Below are 12,481 nucleotides of genomic sequence, written 5' to 3' on the forward strand. Positions count from 1 at the left end.
AAAGGTGCAATCACCCATAGGGTTGATCCCAACAGCACCTTGTTGTACAACAAACAGCTAAGTGAATTCAGAAGAACTAGCTGCTGCATGAAGCTTAGTCTGTGTCCCTGTTTATCATGGACAGTAACATGATATAACACATGGCAGGGAGCCAGAGTCTGTAAACACTACTAGTGGATGTAAAATCTAGAAATTTGACATTACTGTAGTAGACAAAGACATCTATTTTAGGGAGAAATATTCTATACATATCATTTCTCAATTGGTTCTGATGCATACAGCTAAAATACAGCTGCTGATAAAAGGGACTGCAAAATGTAGTCATGCAAAGTTATGCAAATAAGTCTACACTGACCATTATATAAAATTAAATATCAAGGCTTTTCCTATGCTAATTCAGTGTATAGGTCAGGAGCAGAAGAAACACTGATTTAAAGAAAAGGAATTAAATTTTCATTAATGTTCCTATACTTGAGGTAAAACAACATGTACTGCATGTAATCGCTCTGCAGGCTCCTCTAGATGAATACCCACAATATTATACTGTAGCATTTCTATGTAAATAGACAAAATCAATGGCTTCTCCAGACAAGATGCTGTGTGCACTATCATGTAAAAATTTAAGGCATGCTCCCAAGAAACGCACATAACAATTCCATCTGTCTTCAGTATGTACGTACTAAGTGTAAAACTAGTAATCACTGTACTTTATAAAGGCCGTGTCTTACTGACTACAACACAATAACAGATATTATAGTGAAAATGTAGCCTTCTTGAAACTCCTTTGTTTCTTTTAAATTACATGTTCTTGGACCCATCTGTGAAAACTGGGAGGTTAATTATGATAGTACATTGCATAATTCCACAGCTAAATGCTGAAGTAGTTCTACATAAATGCCATATGTTTGTCTTAGAAAAACTAAGAAGATTAATTAGGAGGCCAAACCTAAGACTTTGGAAAGTAATACTCTGAACACAATTAGATCATTACACTGTGTACTATGTAAATTGAAGTTTTATTTAGTAGGTAAAACACTAGTCATGGCAAAAAAATAATAATCAAAAATTCTAAATTTCATGCACTAGATTTCTTTTTTACAGACATTGCTTATAAAAAGACACTATGCACAAGCCAGTCACAACAAAAAACATTTAAACTTACATACTTTTAATGAAGAAATTACCTGTTAAGCATTTCAGTCCTGTTTTTCTTACCCACATTATCCTCACCTATTTTAAAGTTACCTGATCACATCAGTAAAGAAAAAGCTCTAATAGACAAACTATAACTAGGAAGCAGAGTAAAGAACCAATTTGAAAAGTCAAATGAACAGTCTAAGGTCCTTCAAGAGCCTTAGTAGCCACTTCACCACCTCTGAATCCAGTCTAGCCTAGCCTTCCACTTTTAGCCCACTCCACTACAAAGAATTGTCTCTTATAGCCTCCGCTTTCCTGAAGAAAATAAAGGGTTATTTTAGCCTGATCCATAGATCACCAATGGTAGAGAGCTTTTCCATCAGATTCAATACACTCTGGACCATATCCAGAACATTATTTACTTTACTCACCACATATTCAAACACAAGTGTCAAGGTCTCCTTGGTGTGAATGATGTCATGAAGCAGCACAATGTTAGCATGTTTCAATCCTTTCAAAAGAGAAGCTGAAAAGCAAAACATACATGTTATCTTAAAAAGGATCCAAATATTTTACGATTGGCTTTCTTTTTTAGTGACTTGGATGATTTTTTTTGACATCAGTTTCATAACCTGACAACCAGTAGTTGTACTTTAGTATCTCTTATGTCCATGAGTTCCACATATTCAGTGTGGTTGAAGATCATGCCCTTCTGTTGAGTGCTATTTTCTCCAACTTGTCGGTCAAACTCAACCTCACTTTGAGGCAAAAATGAGCTACAGCAAGAGATGCTTTTCTTACGCAGCTTCCTCTAAGTGAATCAGTCACTCACATCTGATCAGCCAGACACTAAGGTCACTTCTACACTCAAAGATAATTTTTTTGTCTCAGGTAAAAGTCAAGTGTGTCTTTTCAAAACATCGTATTTCCTATTCAACACAACAGAGTTGCTTTCTAAACAAAGTGCAACATCTATCCTAAGAATAGTATATTAAGCAATAATTCTCCCTTCTCTTAAACAGAACACAGGTTTGATGGAATCATTTGTATTAGCTCAGGAGAATAAATACATGGCATTTTCTCACCATAATTTTTATTTTTAATGACACTAGATCACGTTTTCAGACTATTGACAAATAAAGATTTATTTAGTGAACTTCCAGGTGATCTCCTTCACTAAATTTCTTTTACAACATAATACATATTTAATGTGCATACCATGTTACATATTTAATGTTCCACAAGACGTGGCATATTCTAGCAATATATGCTGACAATCCATGAGTTGTTACCAATGTCATTCTGTCATTGGTGCCTTGTATCATCTCATGCACATGTTCGAGCAGGACTATCAGTCACCAAAGCAAAGTAAATAATACATACAAAGACATGCAAATGAGTGGCATATTCCTGTACTGGATAACATGGAACTTTCTTCTGTCACTCCTCTTCTTCTGTTAAAGAAAATAATGAAGCACCAACATGCGTGTCTCTGCACTGCTGTGCAAAATGGAAGCTAGGGAGCTTCCATGGCACTATTACCCCTTGCTGTCCTATTGAGGGGGCTCCATAAGGCTGAGGTAACTACAGAGGTCATATGTCTTAGAACTAGGGTAAATATGTATCATCTCTCATACTGGTCTTTAGGAGATCCATCTGACAAGCTGATCACTCTAGGAAGCAACACAATAACACCATGGCATCTGGCTGAATCTGTGTTCTTCTACAAGCATCCTCAGCAGCAAAATGCCAGAGCTCATGCTAGGCAGAAGTTAGACAGCAAAGGGGAAAATAATATACAGCAGCCTCAAAGCGAGTATACCACAGATATGCTGATGACAGGATTGCAAACACGAGAGTAAGGTCCATGATCAGGAATGAGGCAACCCTTCAACCTGGCTGAAAAGGTGAGAAGAAATGTTTCAGAAGAGCTTGTTTCAGCATGCACTCCACAACTCACACTATTCAGAGAGTCAGAAGAGCGAAATCCTTCCTGTGCTCTGAATATGTTGCCACTGAGCTGTAAATCAGCTATTGCAATTACAATTGTTCTTTTTAAAACATTTGATCAGTGCATCTCTAGTCACTTTTAACATTCCAAAAGTTAAGTAGAAGCTTTCTTCTCAAACGAAGAGCCATGCACAAATTTCACAGGATCTTCATCTTACCATTTGGAGAATTTAATGGAGTAAAAGCTCAGAGATTTCTATATGTTGGCATTTTTTAAAGGACAACAATGAAAATTTGCTACTGAAAAAGGTATGAACACAAACAACAGATAATCAGAACAACTGTTCCAAAAGGTACCTTTTACCAGAAATTAAAACTTTTAACCGAGGTGAATCCCAAGAAGAGTTCACTTGCAGTACCTGAGCTTTTACCAGCTCCTCCATCAAACCTTGTCAAATGACCATACACACAGAGAGGCTGGGAACGTAAAAACTGCCTCCTAGCAGAGCCTGTGTTGAACTGTAATAGTATTTATGACCCCTGTCAGCTTTTGCTATTCAGATTATCACCTGAGGCCTTTAATTCCTCTACTTGGCCATTACTTTGTTGCTAAAATCTGTATATGGGTCATTAAAGCTTAAACAGTACACTGAAAGCAGCTTATCCTGAGGTCTTTGCAAATAATGTCTTTCCTCTTCGGTCCCCTCCCCCAGTCTTACTTATCTTCTCTAATATCCAATCTTTGCCTTTTACATCCTCAATATTCAACATCTGCCATATTTTATAAGAACTACAAAACATCACCTGCAGGGTGAGATTTCTGTCTTCCCCATTAGTCCAAGTGAAATACAGTAAATAATATAGTACAGAAAGCAAAATCATCTTAATTGCACTAACTTTACACTGTGGAAATAAGAAGCTATTCCACTATCAATTTATATTGTGAGAAACCAAGCATAACTAGTGAATTACCCTGTGTGCTCTTTTATCAGGACTTTTTTGCTTGTCTTTGTGAAAACATTGTGCTGTTGATTAAAAAAAAAAGGGGAAAAAAGGAAATTAAAAAAAAAAAAAAAAAAGTTGTATGAAATAGGAAAGTTGTTTTTTCCCCCCAAAGAGTGCTTTTAAAAACAAAATGAATTATGAACCAAGGGTGTTCAGCGTGGGGCTTTTTTTCCAGAAACATCCCCTTTCAGAACTGATGAACAATACACCTCCTCTTTTGGACAACTTCTTGCTTGAAGAGACTAGAACTTTGGATGAACTCCACTAACTCAAAGACAAACCCAAGAAACTCACATCCAGCAGAATGAAAAAGAGTCCAGGGAATCTATCAGCATCAGCCAGAGACAAGCCTGACTTCACCTTTGAAGCTGCCAGTGCAGCTGCTACTGGAGCTCAGCAAGAAGTTAGGTGCTGCTGTGCCTGGTGTCACTTCTAGAACAAAATAATTCTCCCCGAGGATGCCATCTCCATCCAGTGATTATCACCCAGACGTTTCACAAGGAGTTGTTTTTTTTTTTTAATATAAAAAGACTACAATATTGTTGAAAAAAGCATCGCAACAACTCAAAAAAGTTGGACCAATGTTCAAGTACACACTGTGTCTTTAGCACGTATTTTTAACAACAGAATTATATAATGCTGCTTCAAAACTGCTGACACTCTTTTTTTACCCTTGGTATTAAATGCAAGATAAACAGATGGTAGCACTTTTAATTAATTTCCCCAATGAATTTTGAGGACACACAGCAGCAAATAATGCTAAAATGTTTTTTTAAAACACTTAGTGCAAAATATTACATGAATTTGAACGGGCAGGTGCTTGTTTTGTCACCTGTGCTTGCACATTCCCTTACACCACATTCTAGCAGTAAAAAAACAGGGCAAAGGAATTGGTGCCATACTTCAATAATTAATGACATCCAAGATGATAATTTCTGTGACTTGTACACGAGCTCATGACCTGAGCCACCAGAAGTATCAACACTCAGCACTTCTCCATCAAGGGCTAATAACCATATTTGCATACTTAAAGGAAATACATTGTATGTGCTTGAATAACCATCACAGACATTTCCTCCAACAACGGGATGCTCTCATCTATTATAAGCTCCTGGCAAGCTGCCTTATTGCTTGTGTTGGTCAAGTAGCTTTTTGCTGTTCCCAGATGAGCTGAGTTCTAAAGTACACTTACTCTACAAGCAAGCCAAGCCAGATGGACTGTAGCCAACTCTTACCCAAAACCCGAGCAGCATCAGTAAATTATGTCTTTGCTCCTTGCAGAGTTTACAGCATCAGATCACGCCTGATACTCCCATTAACAAAGCCTTGTGTCTTTTAGATCAGCCTTGACTTACCTCTAGAAGACTTGGTGTGTTTTGAAAAAGACTGTTCCTTCATACCCATAAAGTAACATTTCACAGCTGTTATGTTAAATTCAACAAAAGTAACTATTACTGTCAACTCCCAGGCCACATGCAGGAAGAACTTTTCACTAGCAGCACTAGCAAAGACAGTACTTTCAGATATGGCAAGTACATTAAACTTGAACATTAATTATGGTTCCCAGATAACCCTACCACAATTAATTCAGTCTTGCACTTCTTGACTATCATCTTGTTCCAACTTTGTGAAAAATCACAAAACTCCACTGTGGCCCTAGATAGATGAATCACCCATGATTTCCAAATTGTCTGATACTTCCATGACCTGGAAGCATTTCTCAGCAGTAGCAGAAGAACTCAATCTCACACTGCTCATATTCACTGTAATGTACAACTGCTGCTGATACTCTCGCGGAATTCCTACTACATGAAAAGGCTGAGATAGTCCCATAATTTTTCTAAAAATATAGCTATGAAAATGCCTGCTTTACTCAGTGTATAGTAGTAGAGGTGTACTCTGGGACATGCATCATGCACCAGTGCTCATCATTTTCCATGCTACTTCTCACATACAGTATTCACCCTTTCTCACTGTCACTCTAGGCAGACATCTCTCATTGTGAGAGTTTTACTCTTGAAGACAGCACATCATGACAGTTTTCACCTATCTAATACTGTTAATGCAACTGTGCATCTTTGCTGCCCTGTTTAATTTCTGAGACACTAAAGCCACACGCTCTAGTCAGTAGCAGAAATTTGTGAAAGCAAGTAATTTGTTGTGCTTCAGAGCCCAACAACGTATCTGTAAAATTCTGTGGCTTTTCACACTCTGCAGACACAACTGTGCTCTCTGACAAAGTGCCAACTTCCTCGCATAAACAGTTGGGTTCAGTCTCTGAGCTCTCCTGGAAAGGCATTTTTAGTGAGAAAACATTCATGTTTTTTTTCCCCTCATCATGTGTTCTGAGCAAACATACTCAAATGTGTTTTATTGCCTGCACAAACTACAGAAGCTCTGCTTCCCTTCTCAGCAACTTATGCTTCCATCTACACATTTTTTTCTATCAATTTTTAAAATTTGGCCTCAGAGCACAATGTCTCTTATGCTTCTCATCCACCCCCCACACAGCAGGACTTCTGTGTGCAAAACGTTACAATTCTATCACAGAGACAAGAATTCAGCACTCTCTTGGTTTTCCAGAAATAAATGTGCAGAAATTTCCTCCTCAGAAATGCAGTCCCCAAATCTACACTTTGCTATTTTCCAGTTCACCCATCTCAAATAATTTACTACGAGTAAATAGCTTTGCTTTCTTACAACCCTAATATGACAAAATTCAATTCAGTGAAAACTATACATCCTAGGCAAGACCACACTGACCACAGACTTCCCATCTCACCACAGGATATATTGTGCAGAGTGATCATTATGTAGAATCCCAAGTAATTGATTTTACAGCTGCACACCTATAAATGCTCAGAATCAGTCAGCTTCCACTCTGATCTTAGCGGATACAATGCAATAAAGATATGTAGGTCATTGTTCAGCCTTGAAAATTTTCCAGGAGGAAGTTTCTTAACAAATTTCAAAAGAATCTGCAAGCTATATAGGAAGAACGGAAAAAGCATCAAATCATTCCAATGGGCTATTATGTAGGCTTAGCTGAATTACCTTCTTTGCAGCCAATTCCAATCTCATGTCAGCCTCTCTTAGATTTAACAAATGGTCCTTATCCTAGTTTTCATTAACTCAAAAAAAAAATGACAGCCTGGCATTAAGGAAGCACACAGTGCCTCACATCCTTGCAAGAAAGGATTTCCTAGTCCTCCAACGGTAGGCTGCTTTGCTGGAGGAACTACGTGGATCACAATAACTGCATCTACCTCCTCAGGCTGAAATTTGGGCTGACACGCGTGGGTTGAACTTTTAACAAAGTACTTTTTTTTTTTTTTTTTTTTTTTTTTTTGTGTGAAATTTCTACTTGCTGCTACTACCTGAAAGTGTAGCATGTTCTTAAAGAAGAAGTACAGAAAAGAGTGTGTGTAGCAACATATAGGCACCTTCAGAGGTTCTCACTAAGGCTGTAGTCCCCTAAGCAATAGGCAAGTCACACACATGCTGAAACTTCTTTGTCTATTAAACTGGAACAAAGCATTGGGAGGACTGATCAAATAAGCTCTGAAAAGCACTACAATATATTATTCTAACAGATATACAGAAGACTGCTGCCATATGAAGTGAACGTCTCTTTCATTATGTTCTAGATATAAATTTATGCATTGTGTATTGTTCACAATGCTCTTCAGACACAAGTACAGATGGAGGTTAAAAATAATGAGACATCATCCTATTAAAGCCAGACTCTCATGGAAAAAGACTGTAATATGCTACTCCTATCTTGTAGCAGCCAGTCATATCTTGTCTTCACTGTTCATTTCAGTATTCAAGCATTTCAGCATGTGAAAACAGAAGTCTTGCTATTACTTTTTTATGCATGCATAGCATGACTAGGACTAGTAACAATCTACTAATAAAACTATTACTGGTTGTTATCAGTTATTATTTTGCTGAATTTCAGACATAGTTTTCAGATAATATCTATCTACCTTAGGATGACTTCTTTGGAAGTTTTCTGTCTAAACAGCTCCTCCTGTCTCACAAAGAAAACAGGCTTCAGTAACAACTTCTGTAACCGACTGAGGGATTTTCCCCTTGAAAAAAACCCAACTTCTAAACCCCATATTTTGGAGTAGAGACTCAAAATCTGGAAATAGAGGCCTTTAAACTAGGAATACACATTTTGCCATCTCCATGAAAATCCTCTAAATTTGGTCAAGTTATAAGCTTTTGAAATTGCCTCTTTGGGTCAGACGGACTATCAGCGGTGTAAAAGGAAGGAGGAATACAGAAAAGGGAAGACAGCATAAGGGGCTGTGATTCTCAGTGGAAGATAGAACAGCTTGGTAAGGAGAAAGAAAAGGCAGAGGACAACTGAACAGCCTTCACAGGTGGAAAAAAATCAGGAAATAGAAGGTAAGAGCATGCAGACAAGACAGAAATGTGACAGGACACAGAGCATGGGGTGGGCAAGCATTAACACTTAGTGGGAAGTAGACAAGAGTCTATATTGGAGCCTAAGATTCCCATGGATTACCAACCCACTGCTTTCATCAGGAATCAATGAAAATGCCTGGCAGTTTTCCTCATTCTCCAATTTCAGTCTACAGACAGAAGCAACCTATGACTGCTACCAGCTAATATTTCAGTTCAAGCAGGACTTGTCCATATGAGTACTTGCAAACATGAGGAAACACTGGAGTGCAGACACAACACCAGAAAATGGAATATGGATTTCCATTTGCCTTTTCAAATACTTAGAAAATTACATAAACAAAAATCTGAATTAAAATAAAGACTGTCATGCCAAGCGCTCAAAGCAAGGACAGACTACAATTATAGGGGCTTCTGCAATGCTAACTCAGCTTCTCCAAGATAAACATTCCTGAAGTCACTACTGTGAGATAAGCCACAGTGTGAATTTTCAGCACACAGCTGCTTCATGTCTATCTTGCATTTATCTCGCATTTTTTGACAACATGTAAGTTCACAGCCTAATTTATCCTGCAGTGACCAACTTCTGTGCTTGTACCCATTAGCTGTTCCCAGCTCTTTCATTTTTTTTCACAGGTGGAAGAAGTGGTTGCTTAAATTTTATTTTTATATAGGTCCAGGTATGAACCTGACGCAGCTTTATTTTTCAGTGGAAGGACCTTGCCCATCCATCAGAGATGCTGAAAAGTCCACCAGGAACAAGTCAGAAAAAAATGAATCTGATCTTTACCCTTACCTCTACCATTGGCAGGGCATCACATTAAGTCACTCAAGCTGATATCATTACCATGTTCCTCATGTTCTGGACATTTCAACTTCTGATCTTCATTCATGGTTATCGGAACCGCAGAGTACACATATTTATTACAGAACCCCAAGTGACACTGTACACTGATATTACCCAATGCTATGCAAGTACTTTAGAAGTCATCTCAAATTCATCATTTAAAAAGACTCTCAGCAAGTGGAGTGCTGAGAAGATGAACAAATATTTAAACAGTCAGAGTACAGTGACAAGTGTTCTAGAAAATCTCAAAACCATCTGTGTTTTAATAATGCACAGTAGGTGCATATAGCTAGAGCCACCCATCAAGAACACAGAATTAAATTAAACCTTCATCATCCAACAGAGGCAGAGATCACGCAGCAGGAGTGAACAAGCTGCTGTTGTGTAATCAAGGAATGAACAGTACAGAGGGATGAAATTAAGTTTTCACAGGTAAACTTAATTCTGACAACTTCTGAATGATTGACTTTGCAACCATAATAAAGATCCTCTGCTGTAAACAATATACTGGCAACATTAGGATTACACTGTCTAAATGAGGGACTAAATAACTAGAGTACTCATATGGAAACTTGTGCCCTGCTGAAGTCATTGCGAGTTTTGTTACTCACTTTTCCCAATACATCAATAAGACAAGAAATCAACTTAACTGTATGTACCTGTAAGGAATAATATTTTTGTCCATAGAAGACAGAAAGACATTCTGGGAAAGAATTTAGTCGCATCAACATCAAATGCAGTTGCCTACCAGCATATTTCAACCACTACTTACAAATGCGGAATTCTACAGAAAAGCTGTTTTAAAGAAAAAATTACTTTTGTTATTTTTTTCGGTGGGCCATTTTCTTCAGCAAAAATGATGCACGAAAAGCAGACAGATTTGTCAGCACACACTTTACGCAGTGGAAAAAAAAGGCTTGTAGCATATGTCTTGCTATTTTTCAGAGGGAGTGAGACAGGAGCCTTTAAAGGATCATGTTAATTTTCTTCTTCTGGGTGGGTGAAGCTCAACATACCTCTTCACCCACAGCTGGAAAATAGTGCTGGAATGAACATGGCATTACTTTGTCTCTTGTGGAATGATTTAGAGGTTAAAGAAAGGCAGTCACAGTAGAAAGCTAGCAAATATTTATTTTTACAAATATTTCAGTAAGCAATATCAATCACAGTGAAAATATGGCATATTGTTCTGTAACTGGAAAGAGAAGGATGCAGAGTAAGTATGGGAAAAGGACGATTTCATCATAAAGTGAACGAAATCCAGTCATGGTGTAATTAACACTAAAAAGCAACTCAAAATAATGAACTACTAGACTTTTAAACATAATTAGAATACAAATAATATCTAGAACATTTTAAAAACTTTTTTTAAGGACAGGAAAAAACTTTAATTCTGGCTACTTCTCTTTGATGCTTACAGTAATATTTGTAATAATTTTTTCTTTCCCACCCAAAATCATGATAAGCATGCAAACTACAAAATGGCAAGATTCCCTCAATTAACTTGTAAACTAATTTCCAACATGAAAAAAAAAAGCAATAAAGGGATGAAGCAAGCTGGCAGACACTACAGCAGCAAAACCCAGCAATAATTCAAGTGGAGGTTAAATTTTTTTCCAGACTAAATCAGGTAAAAGAGATTGTATCAGAAACTGCTAGCGATACGGTATCACCAAGAGCAAAGGCCTTTGGTGCCAACACTGCTGGTCATCCACTTTGCAATCACATCATCTGAAAAATACAGTTTAAGCACTCTATCACATGTAAAGGCCCCATCAGCTCACAAGGAACAGATACGCTTTCCTCCTTCTGCCTTTGCCCTGTGGTCTTTGGGTAATGTCTTGGTTCTCACCCTGTCATTTAATTGTCATTTTCTCTTGCAGTTCATAACACCCATCAACAATGTTAATTGAATTTAAGGTGCAAGCATTGGAGGAAACAGAAAACACAGACCACCAGGATTTTTGTTTTATTCACTCTGGAATGTAACCAAATCTAAATCAGGATGACTGCAAACTTTACAAATTTACATTTAAACAACACTGAAGATCTGTATTACCATGTCACTCTCTAGAGCAGCATATACTTATTTAAACCTTGTGGACATCATTCAACTTTGAAATTTGCATTTTAAAGGACAAAAATTTTCCTTTAAGCAAAAGATGGTAAGCCCTGTATGTTTCTTTGAAAAGCAGCTGGCCCTCAGATAGAGCAGGAGAGGTGCTAGAACAGAAAAGATGGGCTGAAGGAATGCCTCAGCTTCACAGAGTTGACAGCCACAGCTGATAGTGACAGGGTGATGCAAAAGTTAAGTGATGCTTAGAGGAGACCTAGTTGAGGTAAACTAGTCGTTTCTATCCCACTACTTTAGTTAAAAACATACCCATAATTTCCAAGTACAGATTCAAAATTACCTGTGTAGATGCATGACAGCAACCAAACTATAGATCTAAATCCACATTGGAAGACACTCTGATCAACAACATAATTAAAACACACCCAAGAAATGTGAGAAAATACATTAAAAGGATCTGCCAGCACAATCCATTAACACCACAGGTGGTAAGAATTTTATTTTTTTTTTAAAGGCCAGCTCAACAACCAGTAGCTTGTCTGTCTACTACATACAGATACAAAACATCACTTCCCATTCCCCTTAGTTCTTCCATCCTGTTGTGTCATGCATCAGATACAATTACAGCAATTACTGTTTGCTTTTCCAGTTCTTTTTATGTAATCATAGTAATCAACAATGACAGAAGCAAAATTGATAGCACTGCCTCTTAAAGTACCAGTTCCTGTACAATGACAGTATTGCCTTGCCAAGCTTTAAGCAAATGTCCTTGTCTTTTGCAGTTTGTGTCTAACAGTGTTTGTTCCAGTCAAAACAGGTCAGCCTTTTCTAAGAGAGGACTAGAGAATATGCTCTTTAATGTTGGTGACCTTTTCTTCAAACAGTTCTCAGATCTCATGCATTGAAAAGCAGCCTTCAGAAGTTACACTTCAGGTCAAGGATGTGTTTTTTTTTCACTTTTGTGAAAATCTGTCCAATTTGTCAAAGTTTACATCTAGTCAGTAGAAAATTGTACTTTAAAGCTGCAGTTTAGC

At 37.6% G+C, this 12,481-nt stretch overlaps 1 protein-coding gene across 7 annotated transcripts in view; it reads right to left on the reverse strand.

Annotated features, from left to right (window-relative positions):
* CDK14 (cyclin dependent kinase 14) overlaps nucleotides 1-12,481 on the reverse strand; it is a 320,024-nt gene that overhangs the window by 184,598 nt on the left and 122,945 nt on the right. For all 7 annotated transcript variants that reach the window (XM_042801716.1, XM_032991372.2, XM_032991368.2 and 4 more), the window contains one exon: nucleotides 1,569-1,663. In XM_042801716.1, the coding sequence (XP_042657650.1) occupies nucleotides 1,569-1,663 (95 nt within the window). The remainder of the gene's footprint in view (nucleotides 1-1,568; nucleotides 1,664-12,481) is intronic.

The sequence above is a fragment of the Tyto alba genome, unplaced genomic scaffold (genome assembly GCF_018691265.1).
Source record: "Tyto alba isolate M040663 unplaced genomic scaffold, T.alba_DEE_v4.0 Super-Scaffold_38, whole genome shotgun sequence".
Lineage (NCBI taxonomy): Eukaryota > Metazoa > Chordata > Aves > Strigiformes > Tytonidae > Tyto > Tyto alba.